General features: G+C 38.9%; 1 protein-coding gene across 20 annotated transcripts in view; it reads right to left on the bottom strand.

The window, feature by feature from the left end:
- Zbtb20 (zinc finger and BTB domain containing 20) overlaps positions 1-25,555 on the bottom strand; it is an 806,989-nt gene that overhangs the window by 23,995 nt on the left and 757,439 nt on the right. For 19 of the 20 annotated variants that reach the window (XM_071615319.1, XM_071615317.1, XM_071615313.1 and 16 more), the window contains one exon: positions 6,666-8,270. In XM_071615319.1, coding sequence (XP_071471420.1) covers positions 6,666-8,270 — 1,605 coding nt within the window. Of the gene's footprint in view, positions 1-5,401; positions 5,785-6,665; positions 8,271-25,555 lie in introns of those variants that run through there. The other variant, XM_071615331.1, reaches the window with a different exon arrangement.

The raw sequence follows: 25,555 nt of genomic DNA, 5'->3' as shown, positions 1-25,555 counted from the left end.
GTAACTAAAGAATTAACTGGCTCTTCTGCACTAACTATACTGAGCAGAGATTGGCTTTGCCAGGGGTGGAAGTTGAGGGGGTGCTGGAGAACACCATGATCTTAGAGTCAAATGGCCCTGTTTAAATCTAGGCACCAACACACTGTATGCCACTTGACAAATCACTATATGCCTCCGAGGTATACAGTTTTACTTACCTCATTGTGCTGGTGTTGACATAAAATACATATGAAATCACTTTGCAGACCACCAAGGGCGGTGTGGGAATACTTGCATGGTATTCTTATTACAAGGCCACCTCCTTCCCCATTAAATGGTTCCATATGCTTTTTGAACTCTTAGGTCAATTTCTAAAATAGTTTTTCTGTCTCTTTCTTTTTTCTGAGCCTACTGGCAGAGGCCCTTTTCCTCCTGTGTTTACTGCTTTTGTCTGTCATTGGCTTAGAAACCAAATGATCAAGCTAGTTAAAAATAAGGTGTGTAAGAATACTCAGTCACTGAATGATGACATGAGGTATTCTTCTGTAAATAAAGTCCATGGGTCTGTAACATCTCCTTGGATCATTACATAAAGACTTATTTTTGTTTGACTATTCTCAGCTCTTGTTCTCTGTTCTTAACAGGTAAGATAAACTGCACTAAGGTGTTTGATCTATCTCTCCCATCTCATTTCCTATTATCAATGTGGGCACCTATCTCAGAGCAGAAAGTTCCTTTTACATACTCTTCCATGACCCAGCCTAAGGCCCAAAGCCTGAAACTCACTAAGGTAATATTTTTACAACTAAACTAGGTAGCAGGGCAAGGAATTTACTTTTAAATTTGAGTTAACTTCCATTTATAATATATATCTTGACTGTGTTTCTGTTTTCTGCATTAAACAAGACAGGAGGTTTGACATGTTGTGGTAATAACTGCAATAAATACAATCACCATATACTGAGTGCTTACTATGTGTTAGGTTTGGTGTTTGGTGCTTTATGTTCATGATCCATTTTGTGATTCATGTCCATTTCTCTCATTGGACAGTTTGTTGTTGTCATTGTTGTGTTTTCAAACAAAAGTATTTGTTTTGATGCACACTGATGGGATAAATATGATGCATAGGATCTCAGGGTTAGAAGAGAAGAATTTTACTTTTAGACTAAAATAGGAGAAGTTAGGGAAGACTCACTGCTAATAATCTCAGTTTGCTAAAGAGCTCAGTCTATGCATAGTGTTTACGTTGGTAAATTTTTTTTGAAATGGGAGATTCCCTAAAAGAGATAGTCATGCATGTTATTTTTAGTTGAAACATTTCTGTCAGCTGTAAACATGCTTGGAACTCAGCTGGTCTTTGCTATCCTTGTGCTTTCAGTACAATTTATAGCAGCTATGATAGGCTGGCCAACTATCTTTTAAAACATGTCCACCTGTCACCTTTAATGGGAAGCGTGCCTTAAGTTCCAGATGGTATTTTGGCTGCTAGGAAGCTGAAACTTTGTCTGTGTTAAAACGCTCTTGCTATTTGAAACTTTCACCTTCTAACTGTGTGCTTTGCCTCTAGGCAAGGTCATTGGTGAAGGCTTTTTACTTTCACACCCTTCTAATCTGACTATAAATTGATTCTTCACAGTTGTCATCTTCCCTCTATAGCATATATGTGTGTGCTGTTGGTATGCTTGTAGTATCAGTTCTGCCATTAATTATTCGCACGACCCTGGGCTTCTTAAGTGTTTTCATCTCTCTGGTTTTGTTCTGCCTTCTTTAAGTGAAGAGTTGGACCAAGCACTTGCATGGCCCTTTGCCGATTTCCTGGTCTTCTGCTTAGAGTGGCCCACAACCCCTGGAAGAATCCAGTTCTGACCTTGTCATTAAATGACCTGAGGGCAACCTGTTTAATCCCTCAATGCATTTGCAGCCCCACATTTTAAATAGGACAAAGTATTTTGTTCCCTTCCCTGCACAGAAAAAATGGTATGCTAGTTAATGAGGAAAAATGTTTGCAAAGCACTGGGGAGCTCCCTAAAGGAAGGTGCTCTCTATAATTACTAGGTGCTGTGTGATGGTGAGCATAGGCATTTCAGGAACTGTCTTACTAAATGGGGTGTGTTTTCAGATTAGTCAGGTGCCCACAATTTCCTTTTCCAAATATATAGATTTGAAACAATATCACTCAACAGGAATGTAAATATTTTTCAGTCTCAATATTTTTCTGTATGTGATAATGCAGTCCCTAGAGGGCTTTAGACACTATACATGAAATGGATGTTGTCTGCTGACTGTTGCTTTCCAAATGAAGAAATGAAAAGTGAAGACAAATAGTAGTAGATGGCTTTCCAGGTTTGAGCCTATTATCAGAAATGGCAAGTATGGTTTGTTAGAAAGGGACACAAGGTACAAAGTGGATACTTTTGAATTATAACACGAAAGGCAAGCTCATTCGAGCCCCTTCACTTTTAAATGATCCATTTAGGACCTATACAGATGCACAATCCAGATATGAAATCCATTTCCCTGGCTGGGTGACTTGGGCATGTTATTTACCCTCTTTAATCCTTGGTTTCCTTATCTATAACTTGAGAATAATGCAGAAAGTACCTGCCTTGAGAAGTTGTTTTGAAAATTAAAGAGATAAAGCACTTTAGCACAGAGTATGCAGCATTTTTAGAAAAAGTAAACTGTTCCATACTGCACAAAGAAACTGAGGATAAGTGAAACCAACTGAGAAATGACTTGCATGACATAGGAATCCAATCCAGAATTTAAAAAATCATTTCTGATAATCAATAATGCAAGTCATTAGAAAAAAGAAGAGGTACCATGAATAAAATGTTAGCAAATAACACAGAGAAAGAATTCTCTAGCAAGCAGTGAACCGAGCAGTGGAGGCAGACAAACTAAACAGCAGGTGAAGAAATTGAGGGCAGAGGCTGTGTCCTTCACTGCCTTTTCAAGGATGAGAGAGTGGTGAAAGTTTATATTTTTCTCCATTTTTCAATACCTGCTCTACAACTCCTCATGGACCAGCTCTGATACTTACTTACTTGACTATAACTGACAAGTGGGGGGGAAAAAACAAACAGGGAAAAGAAAGACACTACTTAGGTTAGTAGTTGTAGAAGGCTCTGCCCAAAGCTCACAAAGTTCCAGTAAAGCCATCCTGATGGGCCAAGACACCCTATTGGAGGCTCAGCAAGAAGTCACTTATTCTACTGATTCTTTCTCATTCTTTCCAGGTTTCTCCTGGGCTGTAAAAAGGACAGCAAAGGCTATTATCAGGATATTTTTAGAAATACTGTTTCTACCTGCCTCTCCCACTCTCTCTGACTCTCCTCTGTTGTAGCACAATGCTCTCTTCTTCGGATGAGCACAATGAGGGGTCAGAAAACCAAGACAGGGTGCTTGATGAGGTAGCAGGGAGCAAGGAAGGAAGAGGAAGAGAAAGGGGAGAGTAGGGGTGTTCTGGAAAGTGCAGGTCCTCTGAATGGGGAAAATCAATACTGGACCAGAGAATAAGAAAGGCTCAGTATCAACAAAAGAAGTCTACCCCAATGGAATTATATGCAGCTTTCACTGAGTTTGCTCTCCACCCAGAGAAATCTGGTCAGAAGAGGGCCCACACTCCTGAGATACAGATAATCTGATTGCCTGCCAGCTCTTCTGGCCTGTTATTGGTGACTGTCTAAGGGGGATTGCCTACTGGGGACACACTGCATTCATAAAATATCTGTGGCTTCAGTGATAGCTAAAATATTTTGGTGGTAAGCAGATGTTTAAAGATCTCATGGAACTTCATCCACATCACCTGACCTCTTTTACAACTTTATGCATGGGTAGATTTTAACATCCCCAGAAAGTGGTAGCTCCAATTAGAGTAGTACTAACATCCTGAAGATCCCCTGACAAATAAATCATAGCAGAGAGTAAGATGCTAGCCCCACTAGATTATCTCCTTCTCCCTGTTAATAATTTCTTGCTTTCTAGGTTATGTTGCAAAATATATCATGTTGTTGTGACATAACATAACATATATATGTTCCTAAATGGTTTTGATAACTTTACACTATTTATACTTAAGTGCTTTCACAAAAATTACTTAATTCTAAGAGCAACCATATAAAATATGTACTATTTAAGATATGAAAAACTGAGGTTCAGGTTGAACCTAGATTTTTGTCTAATGTCTCTTGCTCAGAAAATGGTAGAAACAAGGCTTTCTTACTCCAAAATTTAAACTCACTCCTTTAGCCCCAATGGTTTGATAAAACTAATAGTACACGTTCTATATAAGGATTATTATTGTCTTGGCATCCCTATTATTATCCCCCTGCAAATACTGTTTTGCTACTCCTATAACTTTATCTATTTACATTGAATTCATGACTGAAATAGCTAAGCTTCTCAAAGCAACAAGCAAAATTATGTTATGTGCAGAGGGTATCAGTGGACTAAAAACTATTAATAATATGATTTAGAAAAAGCAAAAACATCTATCTTTTGTTGCGGGGGGGCAGTGGGAACAGATATCTGTACAATATATTCTGTAGCTAATTTTAAAGAAAGAAAAAGGAAAATTTAAAAAAATCTAAAAGTCTTTCTGAGAAAAGAATGCATTTATGTATAAGTCACTTGAATTAAGTTCTCCTGGAAAGCATGCCCACATTTTTAAACAGTCATTTACATACTCACTCAACAAACATTTGCTAAGCAACTACATATGCTAGCCCATATTCATTTATAGATATTTATAGCAAAAAGTCCAAAGTTTGGAATTTAAAAGAAAGTTCCACCTGCAAAGGGTTGCCAGCTAAAATATATGACACCTTGTTAAATATTTATTTCAGATAAATAGCAAATAATTTTTAATATAAGTACATCACAAATTTTGCATGGGACATATTCTAATAATCTACTTCTTGTTTATCTGAAATTCCTCTTTAATTAGTTGTCCTATTTTTTTTAAAGTCTAGCAATTCTATATCCAGAGGTTAATAAATAACCCAGACGCCATACTGGTCATTCTGATTATTACATGTGCTATTTTATTACCTAAAGCAAGGTAAGAATAAATGGAATATGATATCTGAAACGTATTTAGACCCTTGGAAAAAGTATTTAATATATAAATCTGCAAGGTATTTTCTGCACTATTTCTGTGGAGGTACACCATAAAATAAATAAACAACAACTCTGTGGAAATAGACCACTAATACTTTTGGAAGTGGTTAGACATCATTAGAGAAGGGTTTGATTCATCCATTGACTAAGTATTATTAAATATTTTTTATTTATAAGGTATTATTTACATATATATGTATATTGTGTGTGTGTGTATATATATATATATATATATATATAAAAAAATATGTGTATGTCTTTCGGCTCTCACAGAGTTTACATTCTAATGAGAATGTTCAACAATGCCCACATAATGATAAAACAGGTCAGTACTTCTAAATACTAGAGGGTTATATTTGCCATGACACCTATGCAGTTTGGAAGACCTAGCTCACTGCTCATATTTGAGAGATTTACTTTTCTATGCACACAGATTCTTCTTAGTTGAATTTTAAAGAATAATGTTATGTAATAGAAGCAACCTAATGCTATCCTAATCACCCAGGCTCAGTCCTCCATAGGAATGATTCTCAATTTCAGCAGGAATCGGGGCTTGTTACAATGGTATTACAAAGGTATTTTTAGGTATAAGAGAGTCTATGTGAAATCTTAGTCATACAGTTGGCCACTTATATGGAGGCATATCCATGGAGTTCCCACTTCTATGTCTGTCCCATTGTGGAGCTAGGAAAAAGTACCAGTGGAGATGTCAGGAGAGCTTTGCTCTGGAGTCATAGAATCCAGAGAAACACCTATCCTGCCCATCTTAATGACTGAATCCTCTCTACAGCATCCCTGTGAAATGATCATCCATTCTGTCCTTAAATACCTCTCACTACAGGAACCAGTTCCTTCGGAGGCAGTCTATCCCATGTTAGGGATAACTATATTTCTTTTTCTAGTTAGTTGAATGACTCCTTGGAGCTCTCAATCATGGGCCCAGTTCTATTTTTTAGAGCTGAAGAGAATAAACTTAATGTCTGCCTCCTTTGAGCCATCTTAATAATGCTAATAATAACTACCAGTTATCTAGTACATATTTTGTGCTAGGAACTTTTCTAAGAATTTTATATATACTAATTAACATAATCCTCAAAAAGAAGCACTATAAGGAAGGTGTATTGATATTATTCTCATTTTACAGACAAGGAAACTTTAGAATAGAAAAGTTATTTTCTCAAAGTTGTCACCTTTTAGTGGTGGCTAAGCCTGAATCCAAATCCAAGTGTTCTGGCTCAAGTTCTTAACTACTGTATTATGCTGCCTCTGAAACTTAAATACTTGACTATGGTCTATATTATTCCTGATTCTTCTCTTCTGCAGGCTGCACATCACTAGGACATCCCGACTATACATAGAGTTTCTGTGAGATTGTCTTTCAGTGGTAGAGTACTTCATTTCTATGATTGGGCACAGCTAGGGCTTCTAGAATGGGCTTGTGGTGGAGTTTCTTTAAAATCTGAAAGATGACTTCAAACCTTCCCTTCCACCTCCTGTCCTGTCCTTCCATTCCCATAGCTCCCTCAGCCCCCCTGTTGCCAGGCTTCCAGGCAACCAGCACTCACCTGTGTGTACGAACATGTGCTTGACGTAATTCTGTTTGGCGGTGAAAGTCTTGTTGCAGAGAGTGCACTCATAAGGCTTTTTTTCGCCTTGCCCACTGGCTGTGCTGTGGCCTGCAGATGAGGCCAGGGGCTGTGGCGCTGGCAGCTGTGCAGTAAAGGTTGACAGACCAGGTTGGGACACTGTCACAAACTGGGTCTGCTGGCCTGCCAGGGGCTGTGGCAGGCTGAAGAGGAAAGGCTTAGGGCCACTGCCTGCAGGCTGGGTAGTGAAGAGGGCCGGCAGATAGGTGTTGCCCGCTGTGCCAATGACCTGTGTGTTGCTGGTCAAGGTCAGAGGCATCCTCAGGTTGCTGGTGAGGGTTTCTGTCTGGCGTAAGTAGAGCTGGGTACTTGGCAATGGCTGCCCGATGGACGTATTGACTGAAGGCTGTTGCAGGACACTTTTCTCTGAGCTGTTGCTGACAGTGATGACCCTGTTGTCCATCTCCACCTCATTGCTTCTCTCTGGAGAGGAGGCACCTGTTTCTAGCTGGTTTGGCTGTGGGCCGCCATCAGCGGGGGTTTCCGCGACCTGCTCAGGTTGGGTGGGCTCTGCCTGGCTATCCCGGGCCGCCCCTGGCCCAAACTGCTGTTCCACTGAGTCGGGTTCGGTGCCTATGGAGGAGCTGACACCAGAGTCGAAGCTTTCTCCTTTGGGTTCACTCTCGGTACCCTCAGCCTGGTCGGTGTCTTCTGTGCACTCCTCGGATTCATTGCGCTCCAGGATCTGCACCCTTTGCTGCCCATAGTAGTCATAATCGTCCTCCATCTCCTGCTTGATGTGGATGTTGCCCACCAGTGTCTGGATGCGCACAGGCCGGGGTTGCTTGCGGCAGTGCGTGGTCTCAGGGGTGGTGGACAGGTAGCGCTCCATCTGCTGTGAGCGCTCATGGATGCGTGTGATCCAGCTGGGGTCTTCCATGTGGTGGTCACGGGGCAGGCCCAGCGCTGTCTCATGGTGGCTGACCACCGCACCGCTGTAGAAGGAGCGCTCGCCGCTGCCATTCTGCATGGAGCAGGCATAGAGTGCGGAGTAGATTCTGTCCACACTGTGCTGTGGGTGGCTCTGCAGGTAGCCCGATTCCGTGTCACTGCTCTGGCCTGACGTGCCTGACTCAGGAGTGCCCCGTGGCGTATCTTGGCCCGAGTCCTGGATGCCTGGGAACACATCGCCCACATTCTGCGACACGATGCGTGTGCACTCATCTATGACTGTTTTGATCTGCAGGATGCTGGCCGCTGTGAGGATCTGCAGGGCTTCTGACTGCGAGACTCTCAGCACGCCGCTGTACATGAAGTCAATGAGCTTTTGCACTGACTGCACTGACACTACCGAAGGGATCTCAATGTCGCTGTAGCCCAGTAGCAGCTTGTCCTGGAAGAAGGGGCTGCCGGCTGCCAGCACGCAGCGGTGTGCCCGCAGCATGCTCCCGTGGATGCGCACCGTCACGTCACAGAAGTGGCCACGGTTGCGCTGCTCGTTGAGGGTCTCGAGCACGGAATTGCTGAAGTTGTGAAGGTTGATGCTGTGAATGCGCTCGGTCATCCCCTTGCAACTGATGTCACCTGCAGTACAGCAAGGCAGACACAAAACAGGGCACGTGTCAGATCTAACTTAATGGTTTTCCTAAAACCTATGTCTCAGGTGAGAAATGCTAGAATCACCCTTCTTGCAGACACAGGCAGAGAGATGAGCAGACTGTACATAGAAGCCTAAAGGAACAAGGCCTGGAGCTCTTTCCCAGTTCCTGCCTCAGTGCCCTAGATATTGGATATTGAATTCATCTTGGTCCAGAGCTTCAGCTGAGATTGTGAGTTGAATAATGGGATGCCTCTTTTGACTGCTATTTCTATGACTTCAGCAAGGAATAACTGAGAGGCAAATGGAAGACTTGTTCTCAGGGAACACTCTACTTTCATTTTAGACAAGTCTAAGCGTAGGTCCTTCAGGAAAGTTTCTGTTTCTGCCAATTTCTCAAACTTCCTTTATTCCTAGACATACCAGTATTCATAGTTTAGAAATAAATCACCTTCCTATTAGTTTATATGTCATATACTATAGCCACAACACATATGTGAAAATTCAACCCAGGCTACAATGTCTACTGAACAGCTGCCACCATGTTTTCTATACGATGGATGATTATAGAAAGTAATCTGCTAGTTAAAGGAGCATTGTTATCTCTGAGAACCTGTCTGAGCACTCTCTAAGATGGTTATGTAGAATATGGGTGGTTTTCTGAGGCTTAATGTAAAGGGAATGTTAAAAAGGTAAAAATTGGGTATGCTGATCTGGAAGATGGGATTATACCAGGTGATCACATTTACACTGGGCACTTTTAGAGTGAAGGGGAACATTAGAGTAATTAGGCCAGAACAGCAAGAGTAAACTATGGGTGAGATATACATTTGCCCTAGGTAACAGAGTACCCTATGCATATGCTCCAGGGAACTATTAAAACAGCTACCAGAGGAAGACAATAGTCAGCAATGTGGAGGCCATGGTAAGCCTGATCCATTGTTGCCCCTGTATTTTCAGGTTGTGAAAATGAGGGATAATGATGACAACATTTAGATCCACATTAATGGCTTTCCTATTCTTCTATACCACCTCTCAGATGGCTCTCAAGAATTCCTCTCTCCAACTCATTCTTCAGATTCCTCATTCTTGGAACAATGCAAGAAATAAAACAACTCATCCTGATACTAAAATGTAGAGTTTTCTATATATAATTTTATTATCATTAAGGTCTTTCTTTCATTTAAAATAGTAGGCAGTAAAATCATCACCTCTGAGTAAAATGGGCTTATTTATTTGTTTATTTTTTATTTTTTATTTTTTTTGGTGATACCAAGGGTGCTCTACTACAGAGCTCCATTCATTTTAGTGTAGTTCAACACAGAATCTTACTAAATTGTTAAGGCTGGCCTTGAACTTGCCTCAGCCTCCTAAGTAGCTGGGATTACAGGCTAAAACAGATTTATCTAAACAGGTGAGAACATTCTTTAAATCATAGCATAACACTGGAGATGTTGAGATGTCATGTATGACTGAGTTGTCTTCTTTCAGATAATTCTGGGAAGTGTCTTTATCACAATTATTTTAACAATGAATAGCCATGTAATATTTTGGTGTACAAACTCTCTGAAATGTAACATCTTATTTACTTCTGTTATGTTTTCAGGATATGTCTTATTATTCCTATTTGCTATAAGACAAAGTTGGGTTCTCAAAATGCCTAAGTGACTTGCTCATAGTTTTACATAACTAGTAAGTAAGAGGGTTGGGATTAGAATCCATTCCTCTTGATGCTCTTTTCACTGCATATACTGGATTCTGAGTAATGGAACTTGAATTGACATTTAGATATAGAGCCATCCTTATCTCAGTAGGATAAAAAAATACATTGAAAGTTATGGATATTGCTTTAGAGACAAGAAATGGTCAACATCAAAAGCTGTCGTATCACACACATACACACACACACATACACACACATTCCATGAGAAAAATTCAAACTGCTTGTTTGACTAAATCGGATTGCAAGTTAAGTAAATCTAAACAATCAAGTTATCTGCTAAATATTCTGAGTTATGATTACTGCAGTAATGTTGTCACCAACTTCATTAAAAACTACAGAAATGTAAACTTATACACATATACATGCTGATCTGATAAGCCTAGCTGGATTTTTGCAGACATAATTCTTAAACATCTTCCTAAGTATTCTGGCCCCACACTGTGATGAGCAGCCATGAAAGGCTGAATCGCTTTTTGCTGATATGGGTACAGATGTGAGGGAGGGACTCTGCCTCTCCATTCAAGCGCACCTCATTTCTCCAGCACACAATGTGGAGGCAACTCCTTTCCCAGGCTTTCTTTCATTTTTAACACTAATACAGTGGGAAAAAGTTTCTGCCACAGCAAGGCAAAGTCCAGGCTTTTGTGAACATGTCCTTTTCAGCCAATGGGCATTAATGTATAGATTCCATTGGAATAAATTTGAAATACTCTACTGTAGAAGATTTGTCCCCATTGAAAACACATCTTGATTAGATGGTTATTCAAGGTCTGTATAGGAAGGAATGGTGTGAAAATGCTAACTCTATTCTTTCCTAGATTGGCACTGAATAGGCATTTGGGCTATTCAAAACACACACACACACACACACACACACACAACAACAACAACCACCCCCCTCCCCCAAAACCCAAACCCTGTCAACTCTATAAAGCTACACAACTTTACATACATTTTGTGTATTTGAGGATGCCTCCCCACCTTAAAGAAAGAAAAACTTGAAAAAACCCACCATAGTATAAATGTGAAACTGATGCAAAGTAATAAAAGAGAAATTGTTCCCTGTGTTTTAAAATAATAACCTACTCCTTTCACCAGAGTAAAAAACATGAAGTCAGCCTGTGATGGCATTCACTAGAAACATGCTGAATGTGGTGATGTATTCTAAGTGACTATGTTGTAAGAGGGAGCACAATGTATGGGGCTGAAGCAGGGGTTAGTCCTGAAGGGAAAATCTGCCTGGTGAAGGTGGGAGAGGGCCTGGCTCTCTGTTTTGTAGGAATTCAGCTCCTGCCAGTCCCTTAAACTGCAGGGGTCCAGGGATAGGACTTAGCATGAGAATAAAAAGCTGCCTGGGCATAAGAGAAAATGAACAAGAAAGGAAACAGCAGGCAATACAATCTCTTTTAATTAGGTGTGAAATCTAGTCCTTTCTCAGTCAGGAGAGCAAAAGGATATATAAAATGAGACTAGTGCAAGAATAAGGTGCTGCAGAGGGGGATGGGAACTGGAGTTTCTGTGACTTGGGAGGAAACTCCAGTTATCAAAAATAAAACCAATAGGAATTTCGGTCAAGTCAACAGGTCTAAGTCAAATGGCAGGTCCGAAAAACCCTTGGGCTTTCAATCTGGGGCACCAGGCTCAGATGAGGTAAGTAGGGCAGCACAGGAAATAGGGCTAGGGTAGCCAGGCCTTCACAACCCAGTCTCATACATCACACTCTTCTCAACATTGTATCTTGATACCTTTAGCATGCTAAGGTTGATCTTTCATATATGAGGACATTAATGATGACCTTAAGCTATTACCTTGGTGCCACTTGCCAAGTTGGTCATACTAGGAAGAAGTCAGTGGACTCTGGGGAATGCAGATGTGCATTTTGGTCACTCAGACCCCTTACTCCTTAAATTTCCTGCAAGGAAATTCAGTAATGCCTACCTCACCTAAATGCCAAAAGGGCCTTTCTGAGCCCTTGTACTACAGGAGATCCGGAGGTTTTAGTTCAGTTTCCCCATCTAGAATAAAGGGCTCTGTGCCTTCCCATCCTCTCTTTCTATTTCACTGCTATTTTCACATTTTTTTGTAGGGTGGCTGGGAGCACTAGGGAAATCAGCTGTGCAAGAGGAAGGCAGCAGGCAGAGCAAAACCTCTTTCTCCTACCTGGCTTCTACCTGGTAACTTTATTCCTATAGTGGGACCACAGAAAGGCATCAGTCTGTGGGAAGGAGAGTTGTAGGGTTTCACTTATCCATTCTTGGGCAAAAAGGGGGAAGCTTGGGCCCTTTCCTGATGAGGGTTCTCCTCTGTCTTCCAGGGTACCTAAACCCAGTGTTCAGAAACCACCAGGGATTTCAGCACATTTCTTAGCTATTGATAACAGATTTCTCCTCATAAGACATAATTCAACTGTTCAACTTTCAGAAATTTGAGTTTCAAACAATTTTAGGAATGCACTACCTATGAATGTTGGGGACTGCCTGAATATGTTTTTGTAGTCACTGTTTATTATTTTAGCTGGACAAACACATTAAAATTATTAACTTTAAATTATTTATAACAGCATTCTACATATGTTTTTACAACTGTAGTTAGGTATGTCTTTATTATTACTTGAATTTTCATTCATCTATGAAACATTTTTAAAGAGTACTAAATATTTAAGGGTATTTAATTTAATTGGTGGGTATGGATAGCATCTACAGTCTTCATGAATGGCCATGTTTTCACTTTCATAGAAACAAGGTTAGTAGCTTTCAATAGAATATCAAAAAGGTATGCGTTCTTCCCAAATGAATACTCACGGATTAAGATTCAAGTATCTCTAAGCTGATCTTTACTACTTTCAATAATCAGAGCCCTGAAACTCATGGCAGCTTTCATGATTCCATCTAATGCATTAGGATTTTTGATAAGCTGATAGTTCCCACTGCTTGAATTGATATTATTTTATAAGATAAGGTAAATAATTCAAAGAAAAATTTGGATTGAATCCAGGTTTTATCAGAGTAGATTCCATTTGATAGTTAACACAAATCCACAGAAGAATTAAGGGAACACCTTTTAAATTTTTTGACCATTAAAATTAGATATTGTGGCATATAATTGGAAAAAAACCTAAGTACAAATTCAGTACACAGTTTTAATCCGGCCAGCAAAATCCGATTCACTTGAGAGCTCTGCAGGACTACTAACAGGAACTCTTTCTTTTCCCTTACTGTCCTTGCCTTCCTTTGCCTTCTCTCTCCTTTCTTTTTCTCTCTTTTCTTTCATTTTCTTCTCTCTTTCCTCCCTCTCTTCATTTCCTTCTGTTGTTATACCTTTAAATTTTATTAAGTTTTAAGTATGGGGAACAAGAAGGCAAAATTTGAACTAGGAAAGCATTTGCCCTATGACCCTCAGGCCCATTCCCAAATCTAGATTTAACATCCATTACTGGCTGGGTTTTCTTCTCTTCTCTCTTTATATTTTGTCTGAATGCTGAGGATAGATTTATATTACTAGTGGGATTTTCAGGTCCAAAGGAAGAAATAATCCCAGGGAAGACTTTCACAGTTGGCCCTAGAGACTCTTGCAGAATCTAGAGAGTCTAGAGACTCTTCCTTTCAGTTATCGCAGGTCTTTCAACTTAAGTCTGCTGTCACATCTAAGAAGGAAGAGGACATGCCTGGCCAGATGTCTAAAACTGCAATATAACTATCTTGTGGATGAAGTTGCTTTTAGGGTTGCTTGAATTGTCAACAGTTCATTAATGGAATGTTTACTGAGACTACTTCAGTGTAAATGGACCTATAATAATATAGAAGAACTGAAATCTAAAAAAAAAACCAAGAAGAAAGAAATTCACCCATAAGGACCTTTGATATTCAAAACATATTAATCAGTCAACTTCTACCAGAACTCAATGCTCAGGAAAAGCTGCATTCTGCTTTTATCTTTTTGGATCGTACAAATAACATAATTGATCATATTTCTTTCTTGGCTTTGTTTACTAGGGAACTCTAAATTAAAATTTAGTCTACATTTTAGCAACTATATAGACTTCCTGATTTTTTTCTATATAAATATTTCCTCAGTTTTATTCTATGGTTAATTCCTTATTTCACTTGTACACTGTTTTCTTCGTTATAGTTATATAAAATATATTTCCTCCATATTTATTAATAATTGAATATTCTTTTAAGTCAACCCATATCCCTTTAGTTATGAGGTGAGGGTATAATCAAACAATTAATCAATTAGTTATTGAGCATCAACTTTATGAAACCAGTTGTGCATATAAATTATAACTTCATTTTAAGTATTATCAAGCTACATATGTATTAGGGTTATCTAGAGAGAATCAATAGGATGTGACTATAGATACATGAGAGGGGATTTAATACAGGAATTGGCTTATGCTATTATGGCATCTTATAAGTCTTATGACAGGTAATCTGCAGGTTAGGGACACTGAAATTCCAGTAGCAAGGGTCATTCAAAATACAAAGGCCTCAGAACCAGGGAAGCCTATAGTGGCATTCTCAATTCAAGGCAGGAAGCCCAAGAGCACAAGGAAGGAGCTATTGATATTAAGTCTTGGGGTCCAAGTGCCAGCAAGTCTGAAGTTCTGATATCCAAGGCAGATGAGTCTTTCTCAGCTCTCAGGTGGAGATACCAATTTGCTTTCTGTATTTTTCCTCTGTGAGCCCTTAATGTGTCAAAACGAGGCAGAGTCTTCACTACTTGTTCCACTCATGGGCTTGCCACTTCTCACAGACACATCAAAAATGATGCCTATCTGAGTTTCTAGGGATTCCTTAATCCAGTCAAGTTGGTATCCAAAACTATCACAAATCCATCCTTTGTCAACTTGATACTCATACACATCTCCTCAAACCATTCTTAATTTCCAAATAAAGAAAATAACAAAGTAATAGTTTTGCCTTACAAGATGCAACTGAAAATTCCCTAATCCCTTCCCCAGAAGAGGAAGCAAAAATTCATGGGTGATATTTACTCATCTTTTGATATTCTATGATTTAAACATTAAAATGTACAATGAACAATAAAGAAAATTATATGATATTCTCTTATATGATAAAGAAAAGAGAGGAATGAAAACGAAAACATTGCTTAATATATATGTGTATATATATAAAATGTGTATATACATATATAAGAAATAAGTATGTGTGTATATATGTATGTGTACTTGTACATATACATATATGTATATACATATACACATGACAATTACAGTCACCATTTCTGTAGTTGGTCATGTAGTTCTAACAGATAATTATTGAATTTTCTACTTCCCATTTTATATTGCCTTTGCTTTAAACAAGTACCTCAGATGGTCATGGTTCTTTGGGATGGCTCCAAACTTCTTTCCTGAGAAATCTGGGCCATTTGTAGTCTTTCTCAGATTGGGTTGTTGTAATTTCCCATTGACCTTAATCATAGGGCATGGTAATACTGAGATGTTCAAGAGATCTCCACTGTTTCAGACATGGTTTTTTTTTTTTTTTACCTCCATCATGGAGTAGTAATTCAACTTCCATTTGGTTGTCTAGATCAACCACCCCAATCAACATCATAATTCCCTTCTTAGTCTGTTGACTCAGAGGCATGAAGAAATCAAAGTGGCCATGTGGCAGTTTTAACTTCTAATTCAATGGAATCATTGTTGTGTCTCTTGTGGAAGCATTCTTTCTTTTGGAACTAAGATTTCTAGGCTAGCAGAGCAAATGGTTGTTGAAACAGAAATACAAATTTTATTAGTCCATCACTAGGATGATACCATTCCCATTTTCATTTTTGATTTCTGGATCCATGAATCCTGGCTCTTATGGAAACAGTACCATATACTGGATGTTGATTTACAGCACATACTGCATTCTGGAGAACCTTGCCCCAGTCCTGCAAGGTACTGTCACCTAGCTGGCACTGTTACTGCTACTTTGAAAGACCATTTCACCATTCTATCAAGCCAGTTGATTTAGGATAATGGTGAAAATGGCAAGACCACTGAATTCCATGAGCATGAGCCCATTGCCATACTTCTTTTACTGTGAAATGAATTCCTCGGTCAGAAGCAATGCTGTGTGGAATACCATGCTGGTGGCTAAGGCATTCTGAGTCCAGAGACAGTAGTTTTGGCAAAAGCATCATGTGCACAGAAGGCAAATCTATATCAAGAATGTGTATTCCAATAAGGGTAATATGCTGCCCCTTTCATGACAGAAGCACACCAATGTACTCAACCTGCCATCACGTTGCTAGCTGATCAACTTGGGGAATGATGCCCCATCAGGGACTCAGTGTTGATCTCTGCCGTGGGGAGACTGGGCACCACAGCTGTAGCCATAGCCAGATAGGTCTTGGAGAGCAGAAGTCCATGTTGCCAATCACACATGTATCTTCCATTCCTGCCATCATGGCCACTTTGTTTAGGAGCCCTTTGATAATAACAAGGGTGGGTAGGGAAGGAGGCTGATTACATTCCCATATTAAGTCATACTATCAAGCTGATTATTAAAGTTCTCTTCTCTGAGAACACGCTTTGGTGGGCATTCACATGGGACACAAGTATCTTCATATCCTTTGAGCACTCAGATAGGTCTATAACTCCTTCCTAAATCTCCTTGTCATCAATTTTCCAATCATATTCCTTTCAAGTCCTTGACCATCCAGCTACTGGCTACAGGTCATACACTGCTATATAATCAAACATCTAGAAATTTCTTCTTTCAAGCAAAGGGCATAATGAGGTACATTGCCTGAAGTTCTGCCAGTGAAAAGATTTCCCTTCAGGACTGTCCTTCAGGGATGCTCCAGAAAAGGGAAGTAGTGCTGCAGCTGTCCATTTTCCAGTGGTACCTGCATATTTTGAATAACCATCTCTAAATGAGGCCCTAGTCTTTTTTTCCTCACAGAGTACTCCCCATGAGGCCATGTACAGGTTGGGAGAGAGTAGATGGTATAGCAGGAGGAGGAACTATGGGCATTTGGGTTCCTTGTTCTTGTAACTTATTTGTTCCTTCAGGACATGTTCACTGGGAAAAATCACTGTGCTTCTTTCTTGGCTATAAGAGGTGCCAGATGCAACAACTTATCTTTTACCTTATAAGGGATATCTCGACATGCCCTATACCATAGAACCCTTAAGAATTTCACTGAGGCATAAGACCCCAAATTTTAGATTTATATTGTACCCTCTGACACACAGATGTTTTTCCAGTAAGCCCAGAGTAGTTGCTATTTCATGCACACTAGGTCCAATCAGCATAATGTCATTAATGCAATGAAACAGTGTGATATCTTTTAGAAAGGAAAGGTGATCAAGATCCTTGAGAAATAAATTATGATGTAGGGCTGAAGAGTTGATATACCTTTTAGATAGGATGGTGATGGTGTATTGCTGGCCTTGCCAGCTGAAAGCAAACTGCTCCTGGTAGGCCTTATGGGCCGGTTTGGAGAGAAAGGCATTTTCCAGATCAATAGCTACACACCAAGTACCAGAAGATGTGTTAATTTGCTCAAGCAATGAAAGCACATACAGCAACTGCAATAGGAGTTATCACCTGGATAAGTTTATGATAATCCACTGTTATTCTCCAGGACCTATCTGTTTTCTGCATAGGCCACACAGGAGAGTTGAATGGGGATGTGCAAATCACCATACCAGCATCTTCCAGGACTTTGATGGTGACACTAATTTCTGCAATCCCTCCAGGAATGTGCTATTGTTTTTGATTTACTGTTTTCCTAGGCAAAGGAAGCTCTAATGACCTCCATTTGTCTTTTCCTACCTTATCAGCCTTCACTCTGCAGGTAAGGGAACCAATGTAGGTATTCTGCCAGTCACTAAGAACACCTACTCTAATTATGCATTTGCAAACTGGGGAAGTGGCCACAGGATGGATTTGGGAACCCACTTTAAGTCAGATCTGAATTAAAACTCTAATAACCTGATTTCCATAAGCCTCTACTCTGACTGGAGGGCTACAATGATGTTTTGAGTCTCTGGGAATCATTGTTAGTACAGAACCAAAGGTCTGTGTATTTCCCTTTTCCCAAGGCATACTTACCCTAATAAAAACCATGTGTTCCTTTGGGTAAGGATGGGAAAAAGATTAAATTTTTGACATAAATTTTTGGTAGTGTACTGGGGTCCTTTTTCAAGGGGATCCAACCTACCCTTCATTCCAGCTCTGGATCTCTGAACTGGCTCACATTTGGGAATCAATTGAGTGGTTTTTATGCTTTGAGTTAGATTTTTGTTTACTTCACCTGAGTTTTCTGTTTATATGGATCAAATAAGAATTTGGTAGGCTTTCTATCCAATCCACTTCTAGAAACACCATTATGTGTAGCCAAAGTTATAGATTATGTGAGTCAGGTTATTCTGATTGTGACTTTGACCCTGCTTTCCGTTATGGTAACTACACCTACCTTGCCCTTGGCAATAGAGTGAAACCACTTGGCCCTGCCCCTACAGAATCCAATTATTCATTGCAGTGATTCTCACTACAATGTCTGGCCTAAGAAGAGGAGCAATCACAGATCTCTTCAGGAATGCTGGGGCTTCCTTCACAAATTTGTTTTGCAACCCACTGTTGAAAGGTATATTTTCAGATGCTGCAAGTGTGAAGGAGTAGGTTTTATGTGGCAAATCCATTTTAACTTTCCAACCTTTGAATTCCTTCCTCTATGGTAAGCTAAAGAAGATTGGGCATCTCCAAATCACTCAGATTGGCCCTCTTTTGATCCATGTTTCAGCCAACAAACCAAACAAACTTAAGGCCTTTCTTAACTCCTCAAGCTGCAATATATAAATGCTGCTCAGTGGGCTCATATCAATAAATTCAGCCTACGGTAGTCAGGAAGACCAGTTTCACAAAGGTTCTTAGTGCACCAATGGCCTGCAGGTACCCAGCACACGCCATATTTGTTGCCAAGGTGCCAAGAGAAAGATCAGCTCAGTTGAAGGGGTGGTGAAGGAAAGATCCAAGAAGAGATCAGTGAGGTTGCTGGCTAAGCCTGCTTCTGTAAAAGTGAAATAAAAGTCAAAAAGGCAGTGGGAACGGATTAATCTTCAGACAGAAAGTGCAGTCAAAAGGAAAGAGGGAGCAAAGGGAAAACTGGCTGACATAGCTAAGTAAGAAACGAAAAAAAAAAAAAAAATTACCCATAGAAAACAGAGAAACTGAAAACCAACCTCTGATGAAATAGAAGAGAAAGAAGCCAACTCTGGGTAATGGTACACTATGTCATGTCACTGGTCCTTGTCTCCCTTCTTATGTAATCCAAAGGAATATTTTTATCAACTATGTTGTAAACACTAATTTTCTGACAGGAAGGAGGGAATCCTACTTCATTCCATTTTTTAAATGTAAATTATTTTTTAAAGTGAAATCCTTTACTGATTGTTTAGTTTTTGGTACAATCAGAAAATAGGGGGATATTGAATATAGGAAGCTTTGACTGTCTAGGGTGTCAGCTAAATGTTCCACAGGTGAGGAATTAATTTTATATTCTATAATACAAAACATACTAAATGGCAATTTGGAGTCACAGTCATACATTTAATATGTCTTAAACATTGTAAGTTACTTCCATTCCCATATTTGTAGAATTGTTTCCTAGGAAAACCACTCCTTGATTGTTGCCCTGTCAGAACTGTGTGCACTCTGCAACATGTTTGGTTGTGGTAATCCAGTTTTCCTAATAATTTTGTTAATGTATTGTGAAAAATTGAAAATTGGGGTATGTAGTGTATATGATTTAAAATTGTAAATTGGTGGGACTTATGGGATTCAAAGACATTTGAACATATTGGTACTTGATATCCTCTTTAGGAAAATTTGCCTTCAAAATCAAAGCTGGAAAGTCACTGGAATAACTATTTAATAAGGAATCACAACCCAGGGACTTTTAGATTTTTGGTATGTAAGAATTCTGGTATGTACAAATTGAAATGTCTGTGTACTGATCCTCAACACAATAAAATCTCAATTATGAAAGAAAAAAGTAAATTCAGGCTAATCCAACTTTATGTCCCTTCCACCATTGTCCTATACCTTTACTATCCAGGCCCACTCACGTTCCCCAGATTTCTGAATTTATAAATTAGAAAACTTGAGTAGTCTTTTGGAATATAGTGAACCTCCTTATGAGTCACACTTTACACGTCATCTTTATGGACCTTCTGGGACTAGTGAGAGGTCTAGAAACCAATAGGGGTGGCCTAGGAGAATCAGAATTGTCTTAGGGGAGGCCATTACCCTTTCCCAGCACAACAAATGCTGAGTCAGTCCCCTCACACAGAGGTGGAAGATTAGTACCACTGTGAGTGGGGCAACCATATGCAGGAGGAGATGTCATTTCAGCAGAATGGTGGTGGATGGTAGGTAAGGAGACCCCTTCTGCTGCAGGGGGTAAGGAAGAAGAGAAGACCAATTTGTTTGATTTTTTTTTTTTTTTTGGTGTGGGGTGGACACATTTTCACTGTCAAACAAGTCTCATTAGAACTTGGGCCTCAATGTCCCCTGCCTTATGAGGGTCTTCCAGCACATTTCTATCTCAACTTACAGTGTCCCATTCTTTCTCAACCAGTGTCCTTACTTTAATAATAGGAAATACCCGGCAAGGCAGAGACTTCAACTTTTTTTGTGATTCAACCAGTTGCATGATGACAGCTTTTTTTGGCTTTCAGCAATTTTAGCCTTGTGGCTACAGGAGAGAAATTCTGACCTGGGACACTCTTAGAAACTCTTAGGTCATTTAAATGGAGTTGGAGCCAATAAACCATATCCTTGATCATTTTTGTATTTTATTACTTTTTCCAATGACAATTAGAGCAATTGATCAGCATTATTATATTTCTTGGTTCTCCCTAACTGTTCTAAATTATAATATATAGAGTCACTAAATCCATTGTCTCTTATAGTGATGAGTCAGGAGTATCAAACATGTTTATCTTTCTTATCTCTAAAAACAGTTCTACATGGATTATTGGTGTTTTGTGTTTTCTATATTATTAGAAGTAGAGTCCTTAGCATTTTTAGATCTAATCAGATTACAGAGATAATTCTAGAAACCCCAAAATCAATTAAAGAAACTCATCTTTAAAATTCTGCTCCTCTGGAACCACTCCTGGTCCCCAAATCTATATTAATCAGGATTCTAGAGAGACAGAATCAATAGAGAAAGCATATAGATACATGAGAGGGGACTCATTAAGGGAATTGACTCATGCAATTGTGGCGGTTGAGTTCTGTGACAAGAAATCTGCAGGTCAGGCATGCTGGGATGCCATTAGCATGGCTGGGAGCAAATCTGAAGACCTCAGAACTAGGAAAGCCTACAGTGTGATTCTCAGTTGGAGGCAGAAAAGTTAAGTCACAGTGAAAGGGCTGCTATGAAATCCTGGAGTCCAAATTCTAGCAAGCCTGAAGTTCTTATGTCCAAGGCAGATAGATGAGCTATTCCCAGCTTCCAGGTAGAGTTATCAATTTGCCTTCTACATTTGCTATCTTGGACCCTGAGCCAATTATAAGGAGGATGGCTCTTCCTTACCTATTTCACTCAGACTTACAAGCTTACCTCTTTTAAAAATACCCTCACAGACACATCCAAAGACATACTTTTCTGGGCTTCTTGATATTCCTTAATCCAGTCAAATTGGCCCCTAAAATTAATCATCACAACATGCTTTACGAAAGTCTATACTTTGAGCTTCTGATTCCAGTAGAATAAAACATTAAAATCTATTCGCATATACTGCAATTTGTGAAGGCTAAGTTTTAACTCTGTGATCAAAGGTATAGACAGAAGATTCCAGACAACATTCTGAAAGATACCTACACACTCATTCCAGAATTGAAATGAAATAGCTTCTTGAGAAGGAAAGACCTGCTGGGACTAAGGATAAAAGTGAATGCAATTGGACTTGATGCCTTTAAATCCTCTTACATTGTAAACCTTTAGAGACACCTTTAGGAGTTTCTTTCTTTCTTTTTTCTTCTAAAGATTTTTCTTTAGATTTAGTTGCTGCCCTATTGTAACCTTTCTTTTTTTCACCAAATTTGGAGAAAAATACAGAGATGCTACATCTGTGGGTGGGATACAAAAATGAACAAAAGGATCTACTTAGATTCAGAGTTATGCAGTTTGAACTTGGCTTTGGATAGCCCTTAAAGAGGGCTGTATATATTCAAATGTGCAGTTAAGTTGGGTTATTTATTTTGCTTGAAAATAAATTGGAAATTTTAAAAGTGATTATATTAAAAAACTATTACCTTCTTACTATTCTTTTTTCCTTTTGGTCTCTACATAATCATATACTTATTTTTCAGAAAAAATTAAATTTTAACATACAACTAACTAAAAGATCCAACTAACTCCAAAGAATAGCATTCCTTTGGAAAATATCATCAAGATGTAATTTAGTTAGGTAAGAAATTATTTTTTTGATTTTGTGGAAAACTTTTGCCTGAACTTTAATGAGTGAGAAAACAGAACTCTGTAGTACCATTTAAAAAAACTTCCTGGCTAAAAATTATCATGGAGTGTCCCAATTCATAGAACTCCCCTCCATTCTGTGTTGCTGTGTTGTTCTGAAACTGCTTTTGATGCAGGTCTTCAGATTCATGCTCAAATATTTCTTTGCTTGGGTCTTCCTGAAAAAAAAATAATTAAGTTGGTTCCAGTGTGACAACTGTTGGCAGGAGACAGCAGAAGACTTCTTTATGGAAGGTATGGATCTGAACATGACAGATTGTTTTACTGAGGAGTAAAGGCCTTCTATTCCAAAGGACAAAGGATGTGATCTCTGTCAGGGTTTCATAAGTCTTGTACAAATCTAGGGAGAAAAAGGGAGCCCTGAAACTTGACTGTATTTTTAGCTAACTTGGGGGCAGGGGGCCTCAGGTTTAATTTTCTTTAGAAAAAGAAGAAAATGATTCTTGTACCTGAAGTGTGAGGGTTATATCGGAACTTTCTGCACATTTACTACATAATTTATTACTTAACAGTATATGAATATCTCATTTTTACATTTGTGCCTGTCTATCTTTATAAGACTCTATGCCTCCTGAAAGTGAGTACCTTACCTCATTATATTCTATAACTACAACTACAAATACATACAACTGGATTCCTGACACTCCCAGCACTTTTCTTAATGATGAGTAAGTTACATCTGAGAACTCATTTGGTCACTTCTCCATTGTAGTTCCTAGACATGTGTACAGTTGTGGGAATGTCAGGACCATGAATTTTCTCTGAAGTGTGTCTACAGGTTGTCACAAGAGATCTTTCCAGGCACTGAAGGTCTATGTAAGTTCCTTCCCCTCTTCAGGAAACAGCCATGGTTCTGTTTTTTATTATAAATTTAAGGCCTAAGGCAATTTATTTTTTTAGGTGTTCATCCCACAAACCGTATTCATTCATTTATGATTCCTGACCTATGCTACATTGTTCCCTTCTCTCTAATTCCATTTCTTCTAAGAGACTGCTCACTGGGTCCTCCTGTCAGTTGATTTTATTTCTTGAGCTTTAGGAGTCTTTTTAAGGGAATTGGTTCCTATGCTGATATGTTGAAGTATGATATGTTTTCTTCTAGCACTTTCATTGTTTCTGGTTTGACTCTTAGGTCTTTGATCCACTCTGAGTTGATTTTTGTGCAGGTTGAGGGGATGTAGTCAATTTTACATGTGGATATACAGTTTTCCTAGCATCATTAGTTAAAAAGGCTATTTTTTTCTTCAACATGTTTTTGTCACCTTTGTCAAGGATCAAATGACTGTGTTGATGTGGATTTGTCTCTGTGTCTTCTATTCTATTCTATAGATCTTCATAACAGCTGAAGATTCAGTAGAACCCAAAGCTGAGCCACACTTCGTAACCAAATATAAGATGACCAATCTGTGATGTGATATAAAAATGATCAAGCCAAACTCTCATGACTCTTGCCTGACCTAGGGAAACTAAACTGCTTGGTAACAGATGCTACAGATGTGTCTATCCAGCTGATAATTGGTATTTATATTTGTGTTAACACTGTCAGGGACTGTTTAGAATATTTTCACTTCGTGGCCACTGGGTGTCCTCATTTACAAAGTAAATATGCAATATTTAGTGCAGGTCTTTGAGAGAATGAAAGACACTAGATTTCTCTTTGGCCTTTCACATATTGGCTATAAATTTATTGCTAAACTCACAACGTACTATATATTAGTACGTTTTTAAAAATCTTCAGGTCAAACTGTTAAAGTTTATAATCCAAAGTAACCTATTCAGATTTCAGACATGAATTTAAAAAGCTATACCTTCAATAGAGGGGACTATGACCCAGCTATTAGAATGAGCCCTTATTCATTTGAAAATTGGCATGGGATTTTGACTATCTGCAGTGAGAGCCAGCAGAGAGGAGCAGAGAAGGTCTTAATTTATTCTTGAAAGAAAAGAGAACACCACATATCTCCATGGGATATTTGTTATATTCTGTTTTTATCTCAACTTTACTGAAAACTAATTAAAAATAATAATGAGAAAGATAAAATATATTCTTTGCCTGGAAACCCAAAATAATGTGAAAATAGTATTATAAGCTGGGTCAGTATAATGATTATCAATCATTTTGCATTTAAAGACAAAGAACTAAGCTATTTTTTGGTGGACCATTTATCCCATCTATAAAATGAAGATGTTTATGCTTCACAGGAATGTTATAGGGATAAAGAAGATAGAATATGGAGGCAGGCACACAGGGTTCCTGGGAAGAGAAACCATACAAAATAAAGATTTAAAATATTACTAATACTCTATGGTTGAGTCACAGTTGTGTGTGACTTGTCCCTAATGGCAGGCAAGAGTCAAAGCCAGAGCTCACACAGTCAACGAATATTTACTGGCTTGATCACTCCAAGGCGCTAAGTGTGACACACGTCTGGGGAATCATTTTGTTCTCCCTACAGTGACTTTCTGCATTTCTAGGATTGTCATGGTCTATAAATTTATACTTATATACATCTTGGGTGAAATTCTTTTCCCACATGGCAAAAAAGGATTTCTTCCTCCCCACCTTTCAAATTCCTCAAACTTGAGTTAAAGAACTACAAATGAATACATATTTGTTTTTAAATATTATACTTAGCAAATTAGCTACTCTTTTTCAAAAGTAGACTTTACTGGAAGAATTTTTTTTTTTTTTTTGCTGGTGTACATACCAGCTTAATTATTATTCTCTGGCAGGTGGTTTCACTATATAAATTATCAACATGATTCAGTGCCATAACCAATAATTTATACAGATAATATCAGGGAACTAGGAGGCTCTGTGAGCTATTCACCTTTCAGAGAGTTCTATGGCCTGACTGGCTTTGCTTAACAGCCTGTTTTGTTTTTAAAGGACCACCCACCCACCCACGCCTCCAGTACCGCAATCTGTACCTCTTAATCAACAGTAAATCCGTAACAATGCACAGTAGCCAGGTCACTTTCACCCTGAGATTGTACAAAAGAATCACAATGCATTTTCAGTGTATGGAGAAGTGTCTCGTT

The sequence above is a fragment of the Marmota flaviventris genome, chromosome 8, assembly GCF_047511675.1.
Source record: "Marmota flaviventris isolate mMarFla1 chromosome 8, mMarFla1.hap1, whole genome shotgun sequence".
In the NCBI taxonomy this organism is placed as follows: domain Eukaryota; kingdom Metazoa; phylum Chordata; class Mammalia; order Rodentia; family Sciuridae; genus Marmota; species Marmota flaviventris.
Note: the sequence above shows the minus strand (reverse complement) of the source record. Positions and strands in the feature narration are given on the sequence as shown.